The sequence below is a fragment of the Aulonocara sp. 'chitande type north' Nkhata Bay genome, linkage group LG5 (genome assembly GCF_057382095.1).
Source record: "Aulonocara sp. 'chitande type north' Nkhata Bay isolate Kocher_YH1m ecotype deep benthic linkage group LG5, A_spYH_male_GT1.1, whole genome shotgun sequence".
Taxonomy (NCBI): domain Eukaryota; kingdom Metazoa; phylum Chordata; class Actinopteri; order Cichliformes; family Cichlidae; genus Aulonocara; species Aulonocara sp. 'chitande type north' Nkhata Bay.
In genome coordinates this window covers 45,928,621-45,956,357 of record NC_141348.1, presented here as the reverse complement: position 1 = coordinate 45,956,357, position 27,737 = coordinate 45,928,621, and the positions used below count along the sequence as shown (strand labels likewise).

Here is a 27,737-nt window from a genome sequence, read left to right as displayed (position 1 = left end):
TTTGTGGGCAACACAAGCTAATGTGGATTTAAAAACAGAATCTGCTAATCATGAATGTCAACATGCCAAACAGTCTGAGCTGTTTGGCATGTTGCAATTTTGGTCCACTGTTCTTTGCAGAGGTGCTTTGATTCAGCCGTATTGGAGATTTTTCTAGCATGAATGAACTGTTTAAGGTCAAACTAAAGCATCTGTCCTCCTGGGAAGGTTCACCACTGTTCCAAGTTTTTTCCATTTGTGCATAATGGGCTCTGCCGTGGTTCACTGGAGTCCCAAACCCTTAGAAATGGCCTTTTTAACCCTTTCCAGACTGATACATGTCATTGAATGTGTTTCTCGTCAGTTCTCGACTTCCTTCAGATTGTGCCATGTGTTTTTGAGATCTTTTAGCTTACTTCACTTTGTCAAACAGCTTCTGTTTAAACGAGAAGATGGAATAACGTTTTTCGCATAGGGCCAGCTGTGTTTGGATAACTTATTTCCCTTAATAAATGAAATCATAAATTAAAAACTTAATTTTGTATCTACTCAGATTATCTTTATCTATTGTTTATTTATTTTTAATGATCTGAACCATCTAAAAGTTTGTTAATATATAACACTACTTAGATGACTATAAAACACCACAAAAAATGTCCATAACACACATTATCGTTAAGCGTGTTTGGTGTGTGCAGAGTGGAGTGCTTCTCCTTTCAAATGTGTCATGTCTCCCAGCTTAACAGATTGTAGCAAAGCTACTAAGAAGGTCAAACAGGTGAGCAGGATCAGCTGTGTGGGCAGAGAGAGTATTTAAAAAGTTTTTCGTATCTCTATGTTTTTTCCTTCCACTTAATGAAACTTCATACAAATGAGGTTCATAGTTGCATATTTTCACAGAAAAAATAATGAACCCGGGCTTATATGGCTTAGTTAGGTGGTTTATTTTAATCTCCTATAAATAACAGGTTTTTCAAACATGTGGTCATTCCACGGTTTCAGGATATTTAGCAACAGTGTGACATTAAAGAAAGCAGTTTTTTTCAGGTACTTGCTAAAATCCAGACAGTGCAGGCTGGGGGTAGGAAGACTCATTCAAGGCGGCTCGACAACGCGAGCTCTTAACGAGACATCCTGCAATATACTAAGCATTCAAAACGATGTTCACGTCAGTTATGGAACGCCAGGGTTGACATAATGAATTGATTAAATACACCATTAAATAATTATTTAAATGTGTCAATAATTGATTAATTAAATATGTCAAAAATATTCATTTAATTAGTTCCCATTTAAGTTAATTCTTACCAATTTTAATTAATTATTGCCACATTTAATAAATTATTTAATGGTGTATTTAATTCATTCATTACGTCAGTCCTGGCGACCCATAGTCAGTGATTATGCTTTTTGATATACTGCGCATCATGCAGATAAAGACCACTGTGCATAATGAGTACCTTTGATATGTTTATTGCTAATAATAATTATCTTTTTGTTAAATGTGAAAGGCTTACTGTGTATTTGCGTACTTGAGTAAAAAGATGTATTTCCGTTCCATTATGATTTGTAATTATACTGGTGACGCGGTTTGGTTTTTGTTGTTGGTAACTGTCGACGGCCGAGTGATGGGGCATAATTCTAACGTTTCAGTCGTTCCGTGAAGGCAGCACACCCCTCGTCCCGGGTGAGCGGCGTCACAGCAGCGCTCTGTCATTTCCACGGATAAATTACGGACTGTCAGAGCCGTCCCGTCCCCCGTGCTGTTCCCTGGCCAGGATAATGCACGAGAACGACCGTTAGCGCGCCTCTTTCTGCTCGTGCACACCGATGAGAACACCTGCTCTTTAAAATTACTCGGTTTTAAATCCAAACGGGAATGATCTTTCCGGGGGGAAACATGCCCCTCATCTCGGTGACTTTGGCGGTGCTCGCCGTCGTCCTCAGCACTTCTCAGGGTAAGATTGTAGCGTTCCATCCAGGCCCCGCCGCTAGCTAACGGCAACGGAGTAACGGTTGATCCCTGCCTCCGTTTTTTTTTCCTTTTCTATTTCCCCTTTCTTTTCTGCGGCACTGCTGCTTATTTATCCCGCACACCGAGCCGCAGTCACCGTGATCTCAAAGCGCTTTTGGCTGTTTAATTGTTGGCCCGGAGCCTCGGTGTTTATTTTAGGCCTAAATCACTGGAACTAAACGCTGTTCAGCGGACACGTTTAGCTTTCACTGGCTCCTTTATGACGGGAACTATCGTGCAGCAGTTCATGTTTAAATGAACTGAACTGCCGTTGCTCGTTAAATCTACTATAGTTAGCGGAGAACCGGGAGCTAGCTAGTTTTGACTCGTGCTTTACCGTTAAGATACCTGTTCAGGTGAAAATCTGATTTATCTTCATGTAACTCATGGCTGATACCGCGCTAAGGGACTCAGACGTGTTTGTACATACTGGAGCAAAATTAGAAGTGTGTTAAAGCTTAATATATCAATAGAAATAAAAAAAAAAAGCTTTATTTCATATTTAAAAATAATAATTAATATTAAGCGTTCATATAGAAAAATGCATATATGACCTTTTAGTGGAGTTGGGTGACGTATAAGTTGGCTGATAATATACAAGCTTTTTGCATTTAAGCAAGAGTTGTCCACATGTAGTCGATGCAAAGAGTCTTTTCCAAGTCTTTATATATTTTATACGCAGGAAATAACCTGGTATATCGCTATTGTTATATATAGTGTCTAATATGTGGTAACACAAAGCAAAAAAAGATGTTTTCTCCAGCAGAACTGCTCAGACTAGAGTTTAAAGACAGTGCTGGAAGGCTAATACTTAAAACTACTTTTTAATATAACTTAAAAAAAACTGTATGAATGCACAGATAATACCAGGTAGTATATATATCAAGATCTGAATCATTTTTGCGCTTTTAGATCTGCATCAGCTGCTGCCTGGACTCTGTGTAGCATAGCAGATTCAGTGAGCAGTATACATCCCTGTGCACTTTATGGTCTGGCTTCCTGGCCCTTTAGACAGCCTAAGGGGACTACAACATTGACATATTTTTATATATAAAGCTACAATGCTCCCTGCTTATCTGTGAAATCTCCCTATCACTTGCAAACAGCTGTTCTGTTTGATTTTCGCTTGTCTTCACGGCACCCAGGATTTCTGCAGAACCTGGTAGATCTTAAAAAAATGTCAGATAAAGCTGAATTACGATCTATCTCTGTGATACGGTTTAAAGCACTGGTGAAATAAAGATTAAATATATATGTGGTTTATTTTTCAATCCCCAAGTTTGCATAATATGTGACGTCACGGTGGCCACGTCTGTCTTTTTATACAGTCTGTGACTCAAACTCGGGCTTAAATTTAAAAGTTTAAATGTTTATTGCCGTAGTAATTGCAGTTTGTAGAATGAACTACACTGTATTGTACAGACCACGCTGGTTTAAATGGCGTGGACTGATTAATACAATCAAGTAAAACTCCTGCCAGTATGATGTGTTAAACTTTGGCTCATAAAGTTAAATTAAAACCTCTTTAAATGGTTTCAAGTACAGAATATTGTAACAGAGGTAGGATTCACTGCAGCCGGGCTGCTTCTGTTACTCAGCAAGTTAAGCTGTGTCGCAGTTGGCCCAGTGGTGCTTTAGAGACGGGCCACACCAGTGCAAGCATCTAAATGATGCTAACAGCAAACAGTAATAGATTTTTTTTTTTTTTTTTAAATGAAAGCTTGTATAAAGCTGGACAACTTGCATTGTCAGGGCTAACACTCAAAGGTCATGAACCAAATTTAGTGTCAGCTAGTTCAGGAGCCAAGTCTATACAAGTCTTGGCTCGATACTGTGGCCTAGACGGCCTTTGTGAAGTTTCCATCAGTTTAATGTGCTCTGCTCAGTATGGAAAAGCAGCTCTCTCGGGCTAAATGTGTCATCTTATTTACATACGGGCTGCAGCTCGGGTTGGATGACCTAGTGTAATGTTTCTGTGTGGAAAACAAAATCACCAGTACTGTAGTAAAGTTATGTTTTTTTTAAAATGTGAACACAGTTTTATTAAAATGCCTTTCATTTATTTAAGCGTAGCACACATTGGTTGTGTTGTAAAACTCTTGGTTTTGCAGTATGTGAACCAGTCGTGTGTAGTCAACCCCCCAAAAGCCAAATGTGAAGCAGAAAAACCCAGAGTGTGTCGGTTTTCTCCCAGGCTCCACATGAAAACTGATGGATAAAAAAGCAGTGAAGCCTTCACAAACACACTGTGACCTGTAATTTAGCGCTGCCTTAAATTATACGATGTGGAAAGGATAATCATGCGTTCGTTTTTCAGCTTAATTAAGGGCTTATAATGTGTTTATTCTTTGAGGAGACGGCATGTGTTTCGCAGGTTTGTGTGAATCATCATTTTTTTGTAAGCCTGTCGACTGCGGAAAATAAACTGAGTTTTCTTTCATCCAGATTTTGTGGTGGCTGTGTGTGGATCTTTCTTAATAATGGCAAAAATTAAGGCCTTAAATTAACCGTTAAGGTCAGTTTTCACTCAAAAATGCCAAATATTTAATATGTACTTCATATTCAGATGAAGGACTTTGGTGCTTTACCTCGTCTTTTAATAGAAGAGGTAACTGTCAGATTTACTGAGAGTGAAAGTGATCTTTAGTTGCAGTCATTCAGGTCCTTTAAATCTCCTGGGTACCTTCCAGTACTGGAGCCCGAATCAGTTTTCAGCCTCTGCCACAGGGAACTGCTGAATAATGCATTGTGACTGTATGGTCTGGAATAAGAAAAATATAAGAAAGAAGTGCCAGGAAATGTTCAAAATACATATTTATGATTTGCTCGAGGCAACCCTGAGCCGGATCTGTAAATTAACAGTCAGGACTTTGATACAAACAAACAACGGCGTGTCAAAAAGGAGAGATAAAAAGGAAGATAATCACTTTAAAGAGCCATGTGAAGTAGCGCTTGCTGTTTTCCTCATTTCTCTGCTTCCTTCCATAGCCAGTTATTTGATCACTTCCCCTGTTGTGTCATCCTCCCTTTCACTTTGTGTTGCTCTTGTTGTTTTGCAGTCAGTGGGAACGAGCAGTGTCTGTGGTATGTGGATAAAAATGGCACCTGGCACAACGGCTTCGACTGCCCTCTCATCACGTTCTGCTGTGGGAACTGCAACCGACGCTACTGCTGCCTGGACGCCTTCAAGATGATCACGGAGAGAGAGCAGAAACGCTGCATGCTCTTCCAGTTCAGGTGGGTGTAGACGCAGCAGCAGGGGCTTCAGGTTTATTACTTATTTATTCATTTACTTGACACCAAGCGTCACGGTTTGTGTTCTCGAGTCAAGGCAATCACTGCAGGAGCTTTTTATCCCCTCGAAGCATGGTTTTCCACAAAGCTCCAACTTAGATTCCAGACCTTAAGCATAGACGCTCAGCTTCTGGGCAACTCTCAGAAAGTCTGTGAAATGTCATTATTTCCAAATAATTTGTGACACTTGGTTAAATAAACTGAGAAAGGAGGATTTGCAGATTGTTAGCTTTAGTGCAAACCTATAAAATGTTGAAAGTGAGAAACAGTATTACTGAAAGGATTGGGATGGGGCCTTAAAGACCGGAAAGGTTGTGTAAAGCCACGAAAACAGCTAATGGATCGATCAAAGTTTAGGATAATTAGCAATGGACAGTTATCCTAGAAAAGCTGAAACTGTATACTCATCCATCTTCTTAGATGCTTATCAAACTTAGGGTTATAGTGGGGGCTGAAGCTGATGGCTGCTGACATAGGGTGAAAGTCCATGTGCACCGTCACACGCTAATGAGTTAAATCTATGCTGTAGGTCAGGGGTGCCCAATCCCGGTCCTCGAGAGCTACCGTCCTGCAGCTTTTAGATGCATCCCTACTCCAACACAGCTGAATCAAATGGTTTGATCTCTTCAGCATGCCATCATGTTTGGCAAAGGCCTGATAACAAGCCATTCATTTGATTCAGGTGTGTGGGAACAAGGATGCATCTGAAAGCTGCAGGACGGTAGCTCTCGAGGACCGGGATTGGGCACCCCTGCTGTAGGTGCATCGTAACCACAAACTTCTCTGAAATCCCACTTTGTAACCTACGCTGTGAACCTCTCTGGAAATGTAACAGCCCACAGTGATTATGATTGGCCGGTTCTGTACTGTCGTCGACTCCTGTGCATTTCTGGCTAATTCTTCACTGCAGTTTTTCAACATGAATCGTCACATTGGTATAAGGAATAATAATCATAGCCACAATATAAGGATTCACAGATGTCAGGAAATTCCTGGAGGTAGATGGCTGAAACCATCAGAATGAAGTTGAAGAAATCTACGCAGAAGTGGAAAAACTTGAGGGAGAAATACTTTCAACTCTGGAGGGAACAAAAAACTGACCTCAGCCAAGAGAGGAAACCCAGGACGGTAAAAGAACCGTGACAGTTTATTTGTTTATGTCATGGCTGGCACCGCATATTAAACACTGTGACACAACCACAAGGTAATCAACACATAAAACACCACGCAAATGCACAAGGGCTGGACATGGCGTCGGCCACTTATGTGGATTACATCGTAGTGAGAGACAGACAGCCACGCAGTCTCACATCCACATCTATAGGCCGATTTAAACCTACAAATTAACCTAACGTATCTTTGGACTCTGAGAACACACAGGAACCGTAGAGGAAGCATCTACTTATACGCTCTCATGGCACTGCAAACAAAAGGATATTGAAAATGGATGTTAGCTGTAGATTCATAACTAAAGCCAAATGATAACACTTGTTAAAAATGGTAAAATGTAGGACACAATAATTGTAAAACATGTTTTCTGTGTGTTGCAGTGAAATGGAGTAAAGTCATTACACCTTAACTCTACTTAGTAACTTATTTGGAGCATTTAGCTTCCTCCCCTGGTTTTCAATCAGGAAGTAAAAAATGTAGTTTAGAAGAAAATTAACAAGTAGATCTTTGAGTTTGTTTTTCACACAAACCATAACAGAGTCAAGAATGCGCAAGTAAAAGTCCTGCCACAAACACGAAATGACAAAGGGGTTAGACTTTGTTACAAATGTCACTGTGTCCCCTCTTGTTGTGTTATGTTGGGAACAGCTGGATGAGGTTTATGATCATGCACAGACTTGTGCACGGCCTGTTCTGTTGACTATAATATCTGGTCAGTGGTGGCTCATCTTTCTGTGAGTCTCCTGTAATGAGAGAAATCATTTAGCTGGGAAAAATACTGATGCTAGTCTAAGCATGTTTGTATCTGAGGCTGCAGCATGACAGTTTTTCTCCACAGCATTTTAAACCATTCGGCACTGTTCAGCACCCAGCAGATAACGTGTGGCTTATTGAGCCTGGTGGGAGATCAGATCAGTGGGCAGAGGAGGCTAAGATAAAATGGAGGGCTTTGTTGCTTCTCTGAGATCATGAGGTGGTGGAATCGGGTCGAGACAGAGAGGTGGAGAGTTTGAGGCATTTGCTGGGATGCGACGTTGGGGTCAGTCTTTGCTAAATCGAAAGCTTCACATCACAGCCACCTCGGCTTTAATTCCCTCCAGAGTGAGTCATAATTAGCAGCACAGAGGGGGGAGGAACAACATGAGGCTGAATGATCAAAGGAAGAAATGAATCCTTTTTAACTTACATCCTCCACTCTTCTTCTCCTCAGCCCCACCACTTTAGCTGGAATTGCGTCTTCCATCCTCCTCTTTGTGGCCATCATTGCGACCATGGTCTGCTGCTTTATGTGTTCCTGCTGTTACCTTTACCAGAGAAGGCAGCAGAGGGGCAGGACACCTTATGATGGTGAGACCTCTCGTTGTCATGTCGATGTCTATGCAGACGACCATGAAGTATGGATTTTCCTTCGTAACTGTGCGATCTTCTTCAACCCACAGCTCAGCAGATCCCCATGGCCAGCTACCCGGTTGAGCCCATGTACGACGCTTATGGTAAACCAATTTGCCCCTCAGAGTATCCACCTGTTGGTTACCCTATGGCGCCCCAGTATCCTGGCATGCCTCCACAGTACCCAATGATGCAGCCTGGACCGTACGTACCACGCCCCATGGATCCTGCATACAGCCAGGGTAAGACCTGCATAACTTCCCTCAGAGTGAGCTCACATGGCTGCAGGGTTTCCTGGTCATGTCAGTATATGTCAAATCACAATCAAGAACAAAAACTGCTTTTGCATGTAAAGCAAAAAATGATGTGCCAACATACTGTGTACGTGGTTCTTTGGGTGATCACCTGATAATGTTTTTTTTAAATATTAGAGACTTTAGTGCAGTTCACCCCAGCATGTGTTGAATTTTGTTCTGTCCAATGGTTGGACATTGTCCTCTCTGATTAGGAACATTTCCTCCCTCAGAGGAGAACTGTATAGTCTCTTCACTAGTTTCACATCTTTGCTACTTTCACAACATTGTGTCATATTTTAATAGTGAGTCTTGCTAAATTTGAGGACTTTTCCCCTAATGCTCCCAGCCGATTAAAACTTTCACTAATCCTTTGAACAGATTGGGACAATTTTCCAGCTGACTTGTGTTTAATCATGTTTTTTTTATTCTCCAGCAACTGTTCCCATAAACTGTAAAATTTAGCATGGATGTTTTTCGTGCCCTCAGTATGAATATTTATAACTTTGTTTTCATCAGCTTCATTAAATCACCAAATACATAAATGTCAGTGACATTTAAAACTCTCTCTCACTCTTACCCTGTCACTATTTTGGTTTCCCAGCCATGTGTATTCTGTGTAGTTGTAGTCTGTTTCATGAACATGCCTAGCTCTGAGCTAAAATACTGGTATAATCTGGGCAAAAACTTCTAGATTTACAGTGAAAGGCTGACTGTGTGTGTGCATGTGTGTCTTCTTTTTCTACTTGTTTTTCAGCCCCACCACCGTACTCTCCACCTCAGTATCCTGGTCACTGATGGGCTCCTCTTCACGCACACAGCGAGACACTACTGCAGCTGAGCAAAGGGACTGTTTCAAAAGAAGGCAGCAGCACTTTCTCCCACACACAGACACACACACACATGCACACACATGCAGATGCAGTTAAGCACACAGTCACACGCTAAAATAACCGCTACGGCTCGATTAGCAGTGGGTTGCCTGTGAAAGAAAACAGGAGGCACTTTAAGTTCTGTTTTAGTTGTTCATTTGCAGCGTCGTCCTACTTTTCCACAGTATTAATGTAAATCAAAGTCTGTCCTGCAACCTGACGCCTGACTCCTGGGCAGGCGTCACATGATCCTGAAAGCGAGGCGACTTCTGCGTCTTGGCGCTGTTTCATCAGCCTCGTGATCTGAAACACTCACCTCAGTGACAGGTTGTCGCCAAAAGAGAGTGCTTGTTACCTTCTAGAAAAGAATGCTGTCCCTCTTTATTTGGTAAAAGAAAAAAAAATGTTTTACCTCCTCCCCCTTGTTAAGTTTGAATAAATTGATAACTGCCTGTGGTTCCATTCCAGGTAATCTCTGCCACTGATCCACTTTCTCCGGTTATCATAGCATCACGTGCTTCTTCTTTGTCTTTGATGTTTCTAACCAGAGGTGTGGACTCGAGTCACATGACTTGGACTCGAGTCAGACTCGAGTCATTAATTTTATGACTTTAGACTTGACTTGAAATAATGTTCTAAGACTTGTGACTTGACTTGGACTTTTACACCAATGACTTGGGACTTGAATTGGACTTGAACCGGTTTACTTGAAAAGACTTGATATTTTACCCCAAATATAAAATTTAACATGCATATTATATGGAGATTGAAAATGTGACGTCATTCACGGGTAGAACCGCAAAGGATTCTGGGAACTCGTGGCAAGCGGTACTAGCGCACGCAGGCTTTCAATTGAAACCAGTCACACAGCGATAAAAAGAAACACAAAAATGTCAAGAAGCTGTTGTGTTATTAACTGCAATAGCTGGTCGCATGACAGCCACGGGAAGCCGACGGGTAAAGAGATCGGTTGTTATCGGATTACGTCGTTGAAGAGAAATTGTTCAGCCATGTTTCCGAAGTAACAAAGAGGCGACTGGATTGCAGCCATTCAAAGACCAATTATAACGTCCCAGAACCCTCCAGCTCACAGGTTAGTCTGCTCCAAGCATTTCCACAAAGGTCAGTCTGCTGTTGTAGTTAATGCGTCATTTTTCTTAACATAATTGGTGATATAGGTTACAAGCAAGTCTGGTGCTGAACAGAAATGGTCGCGCTATGCTCCTTTGTTTATTGTGCATAAATAGTGAATTGTCCTGACACAATATTGTGTTTCGCTTCTGTTATTATGGTACACTGATAAAAACATATACTTTTATTCACAGGGTAAAACAGTTGTTTTGTATCACTAATTGTCCAGTACGATTACAGCATACAATATTATTGTCACTGCTACATTTCTGTGATGCTACCAGAAATTATTTCCACTGCTAATTAATTACTGTTGAGCTCAAAGGTCCTATTAATAAACGGTTAAGGAATGTGTATTTATGACGACAATTTGTGAGACTGGTAAACTTATGATACGTACGATGGTCTTTACTTTCTACACGGTGCATTTCAAGGTCCTGCACCCATCCGTCGGTAAACTGTACCTGGGCTTGTTGCAGTGACCGGAAGTTACTAAACTTCATGAGTGTATGCACTCACTCCAAGAAGCGTATAATTATAAATATGCATATAAATATGCTACGATGAGATAGCTGACTTCATCTAACTAGCAAATGTTTTCCAGGCTACGTTGGTGATGCAGTTTTTTTTTTAAATTATATATTTTTTAAAATATCATTTATTTATGTATGATATTTTTGTCATGCGATTTTAAAGCCGGTCCTACAAGCGCATCCAAGAATAACATGCAGCTTATCTCAGAACTGTCGGTGAAAATTATTCTTGGAGCTAGGTTTAATTGAGCTGCATTTTAAAGAGGTGCAATTTCACAATTTGTGTATATTTTCTAAGTTCACTATTTTGTCATGTGTTGAGAAAAACACAGATTTAAAAATTACATGGTCTAATATTTACATTTAGCATATAACTGCAACATGCTTTTTTTCGTTTTTTTTTTTTAAAGACTCGAAAGGACTTGAAATTCAAAATTTCAGACTTGTGACTTTACTTGGACTTTTACACCAGTGACTTGAGACTCGACTCTGACTTGCCTGACATTACTTGAGACTTGACTTGAGACTTGAGGATAAAGACTTGAGACTTACTTGAGACTTGCAAAACAATGACTTGGTCCCACCTCTGTTTCTAACTAAGCAAAAAAATAAATAAACTGGAAAAAAGGGATCCACGTTTGATTGCAAAAGTGATGTTTGGATCTAAGGCAGGTGGCTTTATAGATCTAAACGGTTCTCCCAGTTCTTTGTAAGAAGCCCTTTGTCAACTGTTGGTTTGAACTTTGTCTCGTCTTTCTAATATCTGACACAAGTAATTACTTTGAAGTAGTTTATTAGTGGCACCCTTTTTTACGATCTCAACATCAGCATGCTTCCTGGTCAAAGATACCTGTCCGCTTCTGCTTCTTTTCTGATTTTAAAATAAATTAGAAATTAGTCTTGATTAATTCCATAGTGACGGGTAGGGTGTTTCACAGTGAAATCCGTGTTAACGTCTATTCCTTCTAACATATCAGGACAGGGGAGTTGCAGGTCACGCTGTTTGATTAAAATAAAATATCCCGCCTTACAGTAACTAACCATGGGAAAAAAGAGATTAACTATTTAAATGAATATTTTGTAAATCTGTTCTTCAACTAAATATTTTATGATATTGTAACGAGTTATTTTAAAACCGTGTATTTTTATTGTACCATGAGATATGACGTTTGGCATCTTTCCATTTACTATTTATTACTATTTAAGTTACCTTTAACTGTGAATGGGTTCTCACCATCTGGACTAAGCTACGAAGCCAAAAACGACTACTGCTGAAAGATCCCCTCTCTTTAAAGGGCTCGTTTGACATTTTGGAGAAGGTGTTTGCTTTCTTGTTGACGGGTGCACATTTTGTTTTTGTTTTTTGTTTTTTTTGGGTTTTTTTGTTGCTTTCCCCCCTTTATTGGCACATTTGATATATTGGCAAAATGTAGTTATTGTCTGTAATCCTCTGCTTAAAAACAAAACAAAATTCTACATTGAATCAAGCAGTAACATTTTCTGTAGTTGTATTAATTTTGTGCTGCATAAATACATGCAAAAATAATTAAACCTAAAAGACTTTTTAATAAAGACTTTTTGGCTTCCTTAACACAGGTGTTGCAGCTCATAATGGTGTTGCTCATCGTAACTGCTTCCTGGGTACGTCAGTTTATTTGAATAAACTTGTACACTGATTATGTTTTAAAAATGTGAAACAGTTGCCATCAAGCCACAACAAAAAAAAAAAAAGTAGTAAAAAGTACATTTATCTTGAAATTTCGAGGCCTTGTAGTTGCAGTAAACGGTTGAGCTGTTGGGAAATGCACTCATGTGGTACCCACCACTCTCTGCTATCAGGTCAGTCCCTTTCTGCACATGTGTGGTTAATTATAGGAGAAGCAAGTGGCCGATAGCCTACCTCAGCATCAGACTAGAAGCAGGGTAAAGGTCTTGGTTTAAAAAAGAAACTTCCTACCGAAACTTTTAAAAAAATCTGAATGCTAGCACAGGGTGTTGCACAGAATAAACATATGTTAATAAGTGTCACTGTTTCCAGGCCTTGAGATTCGATTCTGGGGGAGGTGAAGTCTGTTTTCCTCTGTCAGCGTGAATTTCTCCTGATCATAACCTCAACATGTTCCCATCCGTAACCCCAGCCAGTCGTCCTCTAGCCGTCCACCTGCCAGCTCCTGGCTCTAACAGCCTTCTCATCTGGCTTTAAGTCGGCAAGAAAGCAGACGGTGGATTTCCCAAAATGTCAAACTGTCCTTTTCAATTTGTCCTTGCAGGTTTGGGCTCCAGTGAGGTCAGGGCCCGTAACCTGTAATCTCCTTTAGCTTCGAGGGCATCCCTGATCCTTCTTTAAAAGGTTCGAATTGGAAAAACACGATGCCTCCTAATAGGTGATCCCTGGATTGTCTTTTCAGGTGTAGTGTATTAAGCAGCTCAAACATAATGTTAATGCCTGAGAGCTAATATTACTGTCACAGCTAGTCTGCAGCATAAATTACTCACTCCGATGCCGACGTCCAAGTGTACAGATTTGTCGAGCCTTTGTAAAGCACAAGGAAGACGCTGGGATTTTCTTTGTAAAGATGCTTTCATAAGTAGTTTGATATAACATCAGTGATGTTTCTGTTCATTTGTGCTTCTAAACCAACCAACTCCATGAGTGTGTTTTAATGACTTACATCAGGTTCAGAGTCTAGGTATGGCTTCATGTCTGTCGTCATATGGATGGTATGACACTGTAAAATAAAGTGACTGGAAAATGTTTATTTCTTTTAACATAAAATTTAACTTTGGAATGTAACAAATTGCTGTCTGTGTTTCTTTCTGAGTTTAAAGAAAGAAGTGTGATTTTTTTTTATCTACAACACTGGCCACTAGATGTCTGCATTCACCCCCAAAACAGCTTAAATGTGGCGTTTGAAAGTGTTTTATATATTAACAGGGAACTTACACACTGGATGAGTTCATACCAGCAATACAGTGTGATTCAAAATACAATCATAATTCTAAAAAACATTATTTAATTGTTTTTTATCATAACTTTATTAAAGTAACCCCCCTTTTTAAATTGTTTTTTTTTAAATATATGTACTTATTTTGCCTGTAAATATTTGCATGTAAATATTGGGAGGAAAGAAATGAGAAAACAATGTAGGATCACAGGATTACTCACTGGAGGCAGAAGTTACAGCTTTTTATACATGACATAAGTTATGTTAAGTAATAATAATTTTTAAAAAGTCCCAATATTTCTACTCTTCACATGCTCTCTGGATTAAACAGTTTCATTATTGTCCATTCTGTTATTCATGGCTTTTAGTTTAAATAAATTCTTCTCCAAACAAAATTACTTTTTTTCACATAACTTTGTTTTTGAAGTTTTTAATACAATGCAAAACAAAATAAGCTGAAGTTAAGTAGACTTGGTCAAGACGACCTGCTGAGGTTCAAATTAAGCATCAGAATGAGGAAGAGAGGGGATTTAAGTAACCTTGAATGCGGCACGGTTGTTTGTCCCAGACGGGCTGGTATGAGTAGTTCAGAAAATGCTGACCAGCTGGGATTTTCCCACACAACCATCTCTACTGTTTACAGAGAGTGGTCCAAAAAAGAGAAAATATCCAGTGAGCAGCAGTTCTCTGGGGTGAGAGGAGAGTGACCAGACTACTTCAGGGTGACAGGAAGGCGACAGTAACTCAAATTTGTAGAATATTAGAAAAATGTGCCTTGATTTCTGTTGTGACATTCAGACGGTCGATCATAATTTGGTAAAAACATCATCAACAAATGGATCCGCCCTGCCCTGCATCAGCAGTTCGCCCTGGTCGTGGAATAATAGTGTTAGGGGTAATTTTTTGGACCCCTTTGTACCAACTTTGTGTCTTTTAAACACCACAGCTTACCCGAATATTGTTGCTGACCACATCTATCCCTTTATGATAACAGTGTACTTGTCTTCTGATGGCCACTTCCAGCAGGATAATGCGCCATGTGAAAAGTCTCTCATCTCAAACTGGTGTCTTGATCTTGACAGTGAGTCCATTGTACTCAAATGGCCTCCACAGTCACTAGATCTCAGTCCAATAGAGCACTCTCGGGATGTGGTGTAACAGAAGATTCATATCATGGATGTGCAACCAAGAGATCTGCAGCAGCTGTGTGATGCCTTCACGTCAATATGGACCAAAATCTTAGAGGCACGTTTCAAGCACCTTCTTGAATCAAAGCAGTTGTGCAGACAAAAGGAGGTCTGACCCCAGAATGAGCAAGGTGTGCCTAATGAAGTGTCTGTCGAGTGCACAATACCATAAAGTGTCTTTAAAAAGTAAAAAAGCTCAAATTAAGTATAGTAAATATACAGTGAAACACTAATGCAGTGTCACATCTTTGTATTAAATAATTAAATATATGTTTAATATATTATGGGAATATTTAGTATCATATATACAGTATGCATATTTTAAACATATATTCATTATATTTGTATTTATTTTTATTCCATACAATATTTTATTAACTATACACTGGCCTTTGTATTACAGCAAAACGTTATTGACTGTGTGACTACAATAGAGTAGCGATCCCCACTGGTTTAAAAGCGAGCTCTTATAAAACTTTTTTATTTGCGAGCGACTGTATAAACATCACTGAACTGGGCTCCAATATAAATACAGATTGTGTAATAGGAAGTCTGTGTAAGCCTGCTCTGGCATCTCTGTAAACTTCAGCCCTTCCCATTACCTTTAAAGGAGTGTGTACCCTGAACTAAATATGGACATGCACTTTCACAGGATTTCGAAGAATGTCCCAGCCTCACAGTCCACTTTGATGATGCGAGCCTCTCACAGTTCGTCACTTGTAACCCTCGCTGCAAGACTCTGAGACCAGCCTCTTTGCACCAGGATTGATGCCTCTGGTGGCTTTTTGGTGAGTGGGACACGACACAACAGCAGGACATCAGCACATAGGAATAGTCAGCTTATAATTTGAATTTAAATCGTGGGATTTGCTTGAGCTAGATGTCCAGACGAAAGATGAAAGGCCTGACCTGTATAGGTCGCCAGGTCAGCGAGGACCCAGACCTGGACAACCTGCTGTCCACCCTCTCCCCCGAGGAAATAGAGGAGCTGAAGATGGACATGATGAAGGTGCCAGACATTAACCCCGAGGAGGGGCTCATCATTGCAGAGGAGAACCAACCTGCGCAGCCACCTATGAGCAACAATGTCTGGGATGCAACGACGAAACAGAGAGACACCAAAGGGAGGCTCAGCCAGAGGGAACGATCATTTGAGGTTTGTGAGGAAATATGCTTTGGCTTTGACTCATGAGTGTTTTATGATGAAGTATGATCCTCATCTCTCTCTTCATATGTTTATATTCGACTTCCCTTTGCCAGTTTTGAGCGATCGTGGCTCAAGAGTTGGCAGTTCGTCTTGTAACCGGAAGGTTGCCGGTTCGAGCCCTGGCTCGGACAGTCTCGGTCGTTGTGTCCTTGGGCAAGACGCTTTACCTACTGGTGATGGCCAGAGGGGCCGATGGCGCGATATGGCAGCCTCGCTTCTGTCAGTCTGCCCCAGGGCAGCTGTGGCTACAACTGTAGCTGCCTCCACCAGTGTGTGAATGTGAGAGTGAATGAATAGTGGAATTGTAAAGTGCTTTGAGGGCCCCGAAAAGCACTATTAAAAATGCAATCCATTATTATTATTCATTATTATTATAACCAGATTTAAAAGGAGCTATGAAATCAAACTGACTGATAGGCTACAGCATTGCATAATACCCACAGCCCCCTGGATAGCTTTCATGTCTATTTTTCATTTCACTTGAAGCAACTGGACCTCATGCACCCCGAGTCCCATCAGCTTAAAAATAGTAGTCCCCAGAGTTGACTCCTGTGCCAGGAAAAGCAGTGAGTCCCCATCTATGACCCGCCTACATCCACTCCTTACCCTTAATTGTCATCTGCCAAACAAGCAAAGCACAAACATCTTCTCCAAGAGGCATTTGTGTAATTCATTGGAGATGCTACACAAATTTATTGCCATTAGTATTAGCATGATTTCAATCAGTTTGTGTGCTTAGAAGAGAGACACTTAAGTGGTTGGAGCAGCGGCTCTGCGGAGCTTCTTAATCCCGGCCTGGTGGAATTCCTTGGTTGATTGCTCCTACGCTCACTGCCTTTTAAGGATGCATCTGCCAGGGCCACGGCCTCACGAAGCAAAACAGATGGAGGCTCACAAATCAAACACTTAGCGAGCTCCTCACTGCAAATGTATCCCTGTGCTAAAAAAAATGGATAGTGTCCTTTTGCTGACTGTAAACACACATGCCCTATTGTGAGACGCTGTTGTACAATAAAAGACAGCACATCTGCACGATCAGATGTCTTATCATACTTTACATGTCATGCAATATTTGCTGTAATTCTGTGATACTACTTTTTCTGTGCTCTGTAGCTAATAAATTGAGACTCTGCTGTGATTTATTGTGCTTAGAGCGCTGCATCATTTGACATGCTGCTTTTCACAGACGTTAAATGACCCATGTAATTTTTTGTTTTGTCATACTGATGAGGAAAAATTTCCTTATCACACTCCTCATCTTCTTGCAGGGAGAGCCGAAGAAAGAGAGCCGGAAGCAGGAGTACCTGAGGAAGATGGGTCTCAGCCAGGAGGGAAATGACGATATGAAAGTGGGAATGCAAAGACAAGCTAGTGTCTCAAATGAAAGAGATATCAAGGCGGAGGACAGAAACAGCAAAGGTCCTGAAAGTTCAAAAGAAGACGGGAGCTGGTGTTCAAGTCGAAACAGGAAGCTGGATAGCAGAGAGAGCGACACGAAAGAGGAGGCCCGTGACAAAGAGAAATATGAGGACAACAGGCTGAGAGACAGAAGAGAAAACAGAGTGAGCACAGGCAGCAAAACACAAGACATGATCTCAAAGTTACAGGAGAAAAGGGATGAGAGCAAAGAGAAAGAAAGGAGGGAAGACTGCAGGAGACGAGATGACAGCAAAACCAAAGACATTATCTCAAAGCTACGAGAAAAAAGCGAGAAAGATGTGGGCAAGGAAAAGGAAAGAAAAACGGAGAGTATCAAGACACAGGGGCTTGTCTCTAAAATGGTGAAGCAGAGCAAGGCATCGGAGAGCCAGCTTCAAGAGTGTAAACCAGAAGAGAAGAAGGCTAAAGCAGAGGAGAAGAAATCTGAATACAAAAACAAACCTGATGTCAAACTCGAACGACAACCTTCTGAGAAAGACGAGGTGAAACGTGACAAGATGGAGAAAAGAACAGACAGAGAAGAGTTGGTTAACCACAGTGACCATGTGAAAGAGAAGTTTAATGCTGAGCGGAAACCAGAGGAGAAGGTGCAAAGAGAGGACAGTAAGGTTAAGAAAGCTGAGGATAGTGGGAAACTTGCTAACTGTGCTTCTAAAAACAGCCCTAACAGCAAGGCGAAGGAGGCAGAGGAGGAAGACGAAGACTCGAGCATGTTTGATGAGCTCATGCAGCAGGTGCGAAGCAACAACCCCTCCCTCACTGAGCTCAACGTCAACAACTCAGAGGTCATCAAGACGAAAACGCTCATCGAGTTTGCAGAAGCTTTGCACAACAACACCCACATCAAGACGTTCGCTCTCGCTAACTGCCGTGCAGACGACCATGTCGCTTATGCCATTGCCGGCACGATCCGCAGCAACAAGACTATCACCAGCATTAACCTCGACTCCAACCATCTCACCGGGAAGGGCATCCTGTCTCTCATCCAGGCGTTGCAGCACAACTCCACGCTGACCGAGCTGCGCTTTCAGAACCAGCGGCACATCTGCGGAGGGAAAACCGAGATGGAGATGGTCAAGATCCTGAAAGACAACACCACCTTGCTCAAGCTGGGCTACCACTTTGAGTTAGCAGGACCAAGAATGACCACGACAAACATACTGAGTCGCAACATGGACAGGCAGAGGCAGAAGCGCCTGCAGGAGCAGAAGCAGGCCCAGGCCAATGGAGAGAAGAAGGGAACACTTGAGGTGCCCAAGAGCGGAGGTGGAGGATCTCTGAGGAGTTCTCCCAAAGCTTCGCCTAAACCTTCACCCATCCCTTCACCTGTGCCTTCGCCAAAGCTTACTCCAAGAAAAGGAGCTGGAGGTCCGGCTCCACCTCCGCCTCCTCCTGGGGGTGGACCACCACCTCCTCCACCTCCTATGCTGGATGCAAACCGCCCAGGTGGTACGAAGAACTCAAGGGACCAACTGCTTGCCTCTATCAGAGGAACCAATAAGAAACAGCTGAAGAAGGTACATCAGAAGGGTTGACGAAGAGGTTAGCTCACCGATGCTGTGTTTGGATTCACTAACGTTTTATTTTTCTCACAGGTGCCGGTGCCAAAGTGGCTGCAGTGATATTTCCTGCTGGAATATAAAGTGAAGAAGAAGAAGAGCAAGGGAGGGAGAACAGACATCTCACCAGAGGGTTTCTAGGGGATAACCTTTATAAATTCCCCTGGCCGGTTAAAGTGCAGTGGGGCAGATGAAGACAGTGAAACATGAGACGTTTGGAAGAACAGCCATCACTATGAGTTCTCCCAACAACACTGGACCAAAAAGACTCTGTGGAGAATGAGTGATGAAGGCCTCTCTGCAGAGAGTGCCATGGGTTTGAGGCTGTTTGTCTTCCATTCATACTGACGCTTGGCTGGTTATTTGCACTAGATAATACGAGGCCGATCATATAACATGTTGGCTTGTATATGCATCTGAATGTGAGTGTGTGGGAGAGTGTGTGATGAGCTTAACAAGAGATTCAAACAACTCTATAAAACTCTAATATTCAACAGTATGTAATTGAGATTAATTTGAAAAGTTATTTATTTGTGGAGAGGAAATCCATCCTATCAGCTGTAAATCTGTAAATCAAACTGGGAATATCAGGGAATTAACAAACATGGCGGCCTGACTTAAGAAAATCTGGGTGGGTGGAGAAAACAAAAAGGTCAAGGTGGTCTTTGATTGTGTGTCTCAAATCTCAAGACATCTCAGGCAGGTTTCGAAAGCAGCCCATTGTCCCAGGAGTCCTGAGACATAACGAATGAGTCTTAGCATGGAAATAATTACATCGTGCATTTTATCAGGAAGTGCAGGGAGATAAGTTTCAGCATCTGATGTTGCGTTTTGTGCAGAATCATTCTAGCCTGGGTTTTACATCAAAATGTCAGAAACGCCATTAAATCAACACTACTGTTGGTTAATGTGCTATTTAAAAGTGAATATCAGTTCTAAAGGAAATTTAATGTGATTAGCAAAAACCTGAGTGTTGTAATGAAGCACATACATTATTACATGTTTTTCTTACAGAGCCTGTATGTTTTCAATAAAAGATTCTGCTATGTTTGCAAGTTTAATGTTACCCGTCTGATAGAAGTGATTGGAATCTGTTATTATATTATAATTTTTAGCTACAATAAATGAAATTATGTATATGATAATCTTGTTAATTCTCTATATATGTGCATATGATTATATTTGTACAAGTAAAGATGTGCTCAGACGTTTACATCACTGATCATGGGCATGTTTCAGGCTTTTAATGTTTTCTTTTAACTGTTCTTTATCCATGATGCAATGACTGTACAGCACACAGCTTTAATTACTTTGAAAAACAAGAACTTGAAAGGCTCACCTCTAATCTTTCAAATATAACTCTTGTCAGTGTAGCACAATTGGTCAATCTTTTTCCTTGTCTGACCATAAAACATTTCTCCAGAAGGCATTTGGTTTGTCCATGGGGTCAGCAGGGAAGTTTAGTTGTGCTTTAAGGTGTTGATTTTGGAGCAGGGACCCTCTCAGACAATTGTGATGGCATGCTTAGAAATGGTTCCATGAAATGTTCCCAACTTGTATAAATCTACAATTCTCCTCAACTTCATTGAGTTCTTTGGACTTTGCCATTATTCCTAGAATTGGGGAATTCAGTGGTTGCTGTCTAACAAATGCTTTTTATGGAGACAAAGAGGATCTACCAATTGTAATCTCTCGTGATCATTAACAAGAAGCAAATAGGCCTCGGCCTTGTCGAATTAAAAGACACTTTAAAACCTTCAGCAGCGCTTATTAAAAGGTTCGAGTCTGTGTCTGTTTTCAGCCTGTGTGTATAATTTTGACCCTGTGTGGATAGGAAAAAATCCAAAAGAAATGCAAACCCAATTCTTGCATTTTAAAGTAAATAAATATGTATGCTGTACAATCCTTCCACCCTGGAAAAGGAGCAGCTCGAAGAAATCCTTATGAGCCCCAAATGATCATCACATCCATCCCTATGATGAGTGTATGGAAGCTTCTGACCACAGCTGTATATACATTCAAAAATGCAATGGCTTGTACTCGCAGCAAGATTTTACGACATCACTATGACTTTTGTGGCTAGTTGGGGTCCCATGACTTACTTAGACTAAGGTGGAAACTTGCGGTGTCCGTATGCCAAAAAATACCTTTCCAGGAAAGCAGGAGGCCTCTCGTGTCTCGTACTTTAACTACTGAAATAAACATGGATTCACATTTTTTAAATTTATGTATCTGCATTTCTTGATGGATTAATTTTAAAAACCGCACGGCAGAACCTTTACCAGACACAAAACATTATATCAACTAGTGAATGTTTTCGTAGCATGCATATCTGTGCTTCTGCAGTGGACCATGAAGAACTTTTCTTCTATCTGTTGCTCTTTACATAATGTGTTTAAAGCTACGTGGAAACATTGGGAGCTGTCTAGTGTCCACCCACCAGCTGGAAAGGTAGCCATCATCCAGAGAAAAAAGAGAGCAGCAGCAGCAGGCCAGTTTATCTCTCTGCAGCCTTGCCTCAGTCTCTGCATCCACAAAATGCCTATATTTGGTCATTTCTCAATGAGGGCTTGCTCTGTAAGTCATTCCTTTCTTGTTCCTAATAATGGGCAGTGAGCCAGCCTTCTGTCTTTTAGCTGTAGCTGCTACTCTGACCAATAGTCTCAGAAGGAAGAAAAAGAGGGGAAGGAATGAAATGTTGAGATTACTGGTTTTCAGTGCCATCAGAAGGCCTCTAAGTACATTGCATTGCTATTACTAAGAAAACACTAGGAGCACAGCAGAGTGTGATTATTTTGCTATGAAGAGTTCTATTTGTGTTGCAGAAATGTGAAAAAAAAAGTTTATTAAGGGGTGTTCTTTTGTTTTTCTACCTGCTTCTTAACCTTTGTCACTGTAAATAAGACTTTATGTGATCAGTGTGACATTGCTTCTGTTGATAGAAATGTCAAAACTCTCTTATACCTGTCTGGCTGTCCTTTAATTTGCTTCATGTTATGTGAATTAGCAAACACTCAAGTATAATACAAGTCTATAGTGCTTGAACAGTTCTACTTTTTTACTTTACACTATTCATTACAAGATCTTTTTTTGTATTTCTGTGGATAGGTTTAAGAAATAGGCTGTAATAAACTCTCTGGACAGCAGCCTGAAGCTCATCCTTCGTCCCTGCATGCTCTGTTCCTTTAATAAATGACGTTGTCTCTATAGTGTCGTTACGTCAGGTGTTCGATAATCGTTACGTCAGGCGGAACAGCAAAGAACAAAATGGAGGAGTATGCCAGAGAGCCGTGGTGAGTCCTAAAATTAAAATTAATCCGTTTCCCACACCGTTTCAGCGTGTACTGCAGTGGGCTGCGTTTTGAATACATGCCATGTTAGTTGTGTTTAATGTTTTTATTTTATATCACGTGACACGACCGAAACACCTCGAAACCGGCCGGCTAGCTGCCGTTAGCAGAAATGCTAACTTCGCATACACAAGTGAAGGTAGTTTGAGCGAGCACTGCGTCGGGACGGCTAAGTCACGTTGTGACCTTGTCGGTTTTATTGCCACATGTCATTGCTTTAAATTTACTGACCCCACAAACCGGTGCTTAAAAAAGGCATATAACATCTATTGTAACCGCATACTGGTAGCCATTCGGGAAAAGTTGGAGTAGTTATTTTAGTATTATTTTGCTTTGGCGCACAAGTAAGCTAGCTGGATTAGCTACTTGTGCGCTATCTAGACTGCAGCCTGATGGCTTCAGCTAGCTTGAGACATGTCCTGTTCAAATAGTTTATGAACTTTTAACAGCGTCACTGAGGATTTAAAATAAATGTTTTTACAAATACATACATTTTTTCTCGGTGGCTGTCCTCGTGTATGCTTATTTTGGTTTAGGTTTAATTTATAAGAACCGTGAACTAAATAAACTTCTTAAAAGTTCAAAAAGGTTGGCCTGGTTCGCTGTTTTTCTCCCACTTGTGTTTTTAAGTATTTTGGCCAGCTTTTAATAACAATTTAAGATCGCATACTAATGGTCAGAAACACGAGACACAAGGTTACTGTCCTTCAATATCACTGCAAAATGTTCGTTTCGTGATTTAAGATGTAGTGCATCTGTTTACGTAAACGAATGGCTATGAGTAAATAGAAGATCCAGTTTTACATACATTATTTAAAACGGTTACATTTTCCTGATTTTGACCAGAAGTCATATTACATTGTATGCAACCATCTAACCATGTAAACCCTTTCTAATAAAGTCGTATGTGAGAAGTAAACGTGCAGTCTGTTTGTTTAAATTTGAGATGCGGTCATGTGAAGTATAATCCTTACTGCTCAAACAAACAAAATGTTGTAATGCTGTAATACTTCATGTTTTACGCTGGTTCAGAGGTGGTTATTAACATAGGACACAGAGAGAGTGACCCTGTGAGTTTGTGTGCGTTCACGCGTACGTGTGTTTTTCTTCGTCTGCCTCCATTTCACCCTATCCCTAGCATCGTTTTCTGTCACACCAACCCTCTGCATGTCCTCCTCCACTACATTGCCCCTCTCTGAGGGCTTCTGCTTCTGCTCATGTCTGGCAGGTCCATATTCAGCATCTTTTTTTTGTCAAATATATACACACTAACCGTCCGCAGCACACGTTCAGACCATCTCAGCCTTGCCTCTCAAACTTAGTTTCTGTTTAAACTGAGCTTTCTAATCCCGTCCATTCTCTCTTAGTTCACTGCCAGTGGAAATCTTAACATCTTCAGCTCAGCCTCCTGTCTTTTTGTTAGTGCCATTGTCTGCTCATCATACATCTCAGCAGGTCTCATTACTATTCTTTTGTAAACCTTCCCTTTCACTCTTGCTTCTGTCATAAATCAGCGCTGACACTAGTCTCCATCACCACCACCCTGCTGAATCTCTTCTTCACTTCTCTTGTGCATTGTCGGTTGCTTTTGGATATATTTAAACTCCTCTGACTACTCTTCACAGCTTCACTGTTACACCGGTCTCCTTCTCAAAGGCCAAGTCTGTGTGTGTGTATAGTTAGATTTTAGAGTTTTCAGATGACCTATATCTTATTGTCATATTACCAGTAATAAACTAGTTCTTCTTCCTTTACCTTTGGATTAATTTAGACTTACAGGGAACATTAAGAGATTGTTATGAACATGCAATGAGAGATCTCAAATGTCATGACATTATTAACTTAAACAAACTAAAATGTCTGTGTTCTGCTTTTAGCCCCTGGAGGATTGTGGATGACTGTGGGGGAGCTTTCACCATGGGAGCTATTGGAGGAGGAATATTTCAGGCAGTGAAAGGCTTCAGAAATGCACCCTCGGTAAGTTCAAGGACTGTTTTCTGGCCTCAGTCAAAGCTGACATTCAAGGTACTGTCCTTGGGGTCAGTGTCACACTCAAAGACACTCGATGATAAAGCAGTGTTTCTGTTCCTGTAAACAGGAAATTTTCTTTTTAATCCAACCTGAATTTCAAAGACCCACAATTTTTTCAACTTATGTTATTAGTCATAATCTGAAAATTCTGAATCTTTGGTCTCAGAAATCCTGACCTGACAGTGAATTTCCACTGATGCATGTTTTTTGTCTCTCTTTTTTGTAGGGGATGAGCCACAGAATGAGGGGTAGCTTAACTGCTATCAAGACCAGAGCCCCACAGCTCGGGGGTAAGAACAATTGCTGAACTGTTTCAAAGGTCATTTCTCTTCCTTTGTAAAGAACATGGGCTGTAGTCAGCAGCATGTTGTACATCGTCTGCAGTTCCGATGGTGACAAATTAATCTTGGGAAATATTTCAACTTTGTATATTAAAGTAATTATCGTTTAATTAAATAAGCTGCTATTGGAGCCTGAAGGCATAATCTGTGTGCAGAATTATTAATACTTTATTTGCTGTTGAAGTGTGTTAGTGGTAGAAGTCACTTATGTAAATATGTGACGCGGGTGATTGCTTGACAAAGTGACAAGCGTATCTTCAATGATAACTTCTTCAGCTGATGCAAATCTTTGGCGTGTTGCAGGTAGCTTCGCAGTATGGGGAGGCCTCTTCTCCATGATTGACTGTGGTTTAGTAAAAGTGCGAGGGAAGGAGGATCCATGGAACTCAATAACAAGTGGGGCCATGACAGGAGCTATTCTTGCTGCAAGAAGTGAGTAGTCAACAGAAAGCTTGCATACCTCATACAAACAGCAAATGTGCTTTCACATGCATGTCCACATTTATTACAACCCCTCCTGAGTGTGAGATTTTCAGGCTTTTTTCTTCAGTGGCTTCTTGTGGGAGTTTCTTAAAAAAGAAACAAAACCTGCAACAGCTGGTCCAGTAAACCCAGTTTTCAGACTTTCCTGCAATCAGTATGAGGAAATGGAGTTGTTGATTCTTGTAACTGGTCTGCATGTTTTCATTTTTGTCTACTTCTATTTATAGATTCGTTTTTGCATCACTTTCTGGTCATTTTGCTTACTTTACTGGAGCAGAAAAACTTGAAGCTTATTTGTACAGGGACTGTGGGGTCCTCATATAATTCTGAACAACTTTAACAAAAGATTGAATAGACAGAAGTGGTTTACACATTTGCCCGACAATGGTGAGCAGCCGAAAGTAGTTTGAAAACACTTGTGCTATATACCTTTCATTGAAATGGATTATAATAAGTTGTATCCAAAAATAGTGGAATAAAACTGATACAAAAATTGATGGTGGGAACATTTTCTAACAAACAGTACCATCTCAGTCTTGTTGAATATACCTTTTAAGTGCAGAAATGAATGTTTTATGTGATTTTAGTCAATTAATGCCCTTGGTTTGTCCATAGATGGACCGGTAGCCATGTTTGGCTCTGCCGCCATGGGGGGTATCCTGCTGGCATTGATAGAGGGCGCTGGAATCCTGCTTACTAGGTTTGCCTCTTCACAGCTTCCAACTGGTGAGTAATACTTTGGTGATCTTTTTATAAATTCAGTGAAAGAGACTGAAGAGTGTTTTATGTAACGAGCACCCATTGTGATAAATTACTGTACATAAAAGTCTACCTAACCACCAGAAGCCATCAGGCGTGAAAGAATACTTAGATGAAAGATGACATGACTGCGGCAAAGAAAAAAAACACTGAATGTACTGCGACTTCACCTCTTGTTGCCCAGCACCTGATATGTTTATCTTTGTTGACTGTACTTTAGGAGTGTTAGTCAACCCCCAGCTTGCTCACATGCTTTGCCGAAAACAGTATTCAGTCACCACACAGTAGCATGGATTATAAACATCAGGTCTAATATGTGTGATAAATCTCATCTGATTCTTCTGCAAATTTTCTAAATTTTACTGCTTGTGTTTGAATTGTGGGACAAAAATTATCAAATTATAAAATTTATTCTGAAACAGTGTTTATCAGTGATGATACTACAGTTATGGCAAAATGCGAATATTTGAAGATTGAGTCAGCTTTCTGAAGAAACTGACTATTTTAATTTGTGACTGTTTTTAAATAATTGGAAAAAAACACTCAGTCGTCATATGTCAGTGAGGACCTTTGGGAAGTCTTTTTGATTCATCAGTTTGCTCTTTTAGACTTTTGGCACCGATCTCACTCTGAGTTTTATTTTTTCCTCCTTAGGACCTCAGTTTGCAGAGGAACCTGCCCCTGCTCCCATGCCCACCTCTCCCTTTGGAGACTACAGACAATATCAGTGAGAGGAAGTCCTCACCTCTTTATCCTCTAGGCCTTTTGTGAATTCCTTGCTGAAGTTAAAAAGAAGAAATGGCGGTGCAGAGTACCACACATCAAACGGTAGAAAGTGCACCCAACTTTATGGACTGTCGGAGAAGTGAACGACAAAACACGTCACCATTTTCCTTCTTTCAGGAGCCATGTACACATCTGCCTTTTGCCATTGTCAGGCTTGTCGTGTGCATCTGTTTCACCTAGCTGTGGTAAAATACAGACAGCTGAGAGTTGTTGTGAGGATGAGATGTGCTTTTCTATTTTGTTTACATACAGTATAAACTGCATGTATCTTGATAGAGAATCTGAGATGTTGAATCTATCAAAAATATGTCACACATGGAACATAATTAATTATATGTACATACAGTAAAGCTTTCACTTATGTTAATCTATATTTGCCTTTTTTGTCATGCTTGGGTTGGCCAGCAACACTTGGTTGGCCTTTTTTTTTTTTTTTTAAATTTTTTGACTTTATTCAGAGTTGTGAAGGCAAGCATCTTACCACAGACACACAGATGCCATTCCTGGAATATTTTAGTTTGTTTTACAGTGATTTATTTATTTTTCAATGGTAAGGAGTTGTGTCAGATTGTTCTATTTTATGTGATGGTGGTTTTTACATTCAGCACAAGTGAGAAAAAGACTGCTAATGACAAACTGAGGCAGACATTTAATATTAAATGGAGAACTCAAGCAAGGGATTGATGTATTCTGTATTAAATCTGTATGACAGATTGTACTCTGGTACATTAAAGAAATAAGTTGTAAAGTATGTCTTTTGGAGCTTTATGAATACATTTATGGACTGTAGATTACAAGCTAGAGCAGGATTTTGCTTCTCCACTAGAGGGAACTCCTTGCAAAACAAACAAAAAAACCCCACTTTTGCCCTCTTTGCCTGCCCAGCTTGGTGCAGCTGACTCTTTAAAGATGTATTTACAAAGGACACATAAGGAAGCATTTTCCTCTCACATTCTTGCATGTGCGTGTCACGC

At 40.6% G+C, this 27,737-nt stretch overlaps 3 protein-coding genes across 4 annotated transcripts; all 3 read left to right on the top strand.

Annotated features, from left to right (window-relative positions):
- Positions 1 to 1,619: 1,619 nt before the first annotated feature.
- LOC147331491 (protein shisa-4-like) lies at positions 1,620 to 9,556 on the top strand. The gene is made up of 5 exons (XM_086293851.1): positions 1,620 to 1,937; positions 5,053 to 5,230; positions 7,668 to 7,804; positions 7,897 to 8,088; positions 8,897 to 9,556. Exons 1-5 carry the CDS (start codon positions 1,859 to 1,861, stop codon positions 8,935 to 8,937), a joined length of 627 nt encoding a protein of 208 aa, XP_086149977.1. The 5' UTR covers positions 1,620 to 1,858; the 3' UTR covers positions 8,938 to 9,556.
- Positions 9,557 to 9,704: 148 nt separating this feature from the next.
- Positions 9,705 to 22,033, top strand: LOC147331490 (uncharacterized). 2 transcript variants are annotated; one of them, XM_086293849.1, is made up of 4 exons: positions 9,705 to 15,595; positions 15,688 to 15,963; positions 17,283 to 18,971; positions 19,050 to 22,033. In XM_086293849.1, the coding sequence occupies exons 2-4, from the start codon at positions 15,688 to 15,690 to the stop codon at positions 19,074 to 19,076; spliced, it is 1,992 nt and encodes a 663-aa protein (XP_086149975.1). In that variant the 5' UTR covers positions 9,705 to 15,595; the 3' UTR covers positions 19,077 to 22,033. The 2 variants fall into 2 exon arrangements, with proteins under 2 accessions (XP_086149975.1, XP_086149976.1); XM_086293850.1 differs by lacking the exon at positions 9,705 to 15,595 and having other exon boundaries at positions 15,604 to 15,963.
- Positions 22,034 to 22,237: 204 nt separating this feature from the next.
- Positions 22,238 to 27,514, top strand: LOC147331489 (mitochondrial import inner membrane translocase subunit Tim17-A). Its single transcript, XM_086293848.1, has 6 exons — positions 22,238 to 22,306; positions 24,241 to 24,340; positions 24,621 to 24,684; positions 25,039 to 25,167; positions 25,834 to 25,944; positions 26,632 to 27,514. The coding sequence occupies exons 1-6, from the start codon at positions 22,281 to 22,283 to the stop codon at positions 26,706 to 26,708; spliced, it is 507 nt and encodes a 168-aa protein (XP_086149974.1). The 5' UTR covers positions 22,238 to 22,280; the 3' UTR covers positions 26,709 to 27,514.
- The last annotated feature ends 223 nt before the right edge of the window (positions 27,515 to 27,737 follow it).

Excerpts from the sequence above, each read along its gene's own strand:
- LOC147331490 (XM_086293849.1), top strand. The coding sequence starts at position 15,688 with ATGTCCAGACGAAAGATGAAAGGCCTGACCTGTATAGGTCGCCAGGTC. Across the intron at positions 15,964-17,282 it reads AGAGGGAACGATCATTTGAG|GGAGAGCCGAAGAAAGAGAG; the intron begins GTTTGTGAGGAA and ends ATCTTCTTGCAG. Across the intron at positions 18,972-19,049 it reads ATAAGAAACAGCTGAAGAAG|GTGCCGGTGCCAAAGTGGCT; the intron begins GTACATCAGAAG and ends TTTTTCTCACAG.
- LOC147331491 (XM_086293851.1), top strand. The coding sequence starts at position 1,859 with ATGATCTTTCCGGGGGGAAACATGCCCCTCATCTCGGTGACTTTGGCG. Across the intron at positions 1,938-5,052 it reads CGTCCTCAGCACTTCTCAGG|TCAGTGGGAACGAGCAGTGT; the intron begins GTAAGATTGTAG and ends GTTGTTTTGCAG. Across the intron at positions 8,089-8,896 it reads GGATCCTGCATACAGCCAGG|CCCCACCACCGTACTCTCCA; the intron begins GTAAGACCTGCA and ends CTTGTTTTTCAG.
- LOC147331489 (XM_086293848.1), top strand. The coding sequence starts at position 22,281 with ATGGAGGAGTATGCCAGAGAGCCGTG. Across the intron at positions 24,685-25,038 it reads CAGAGCCCCACAGCTCGGGG|GTAGCTTCGCAGTATGGGGA; the intron begins GTAAGAACAATT and ends GGCGTGTTGCAG. Across the intron at positions 25,168-25,833 it reads AGCTATTCTTGCTGCAAGAA|ATGGACCGGTAGCCATGTTT; the intron begins GTGAGTAGTCAA and ends GTTTGTCCATAG.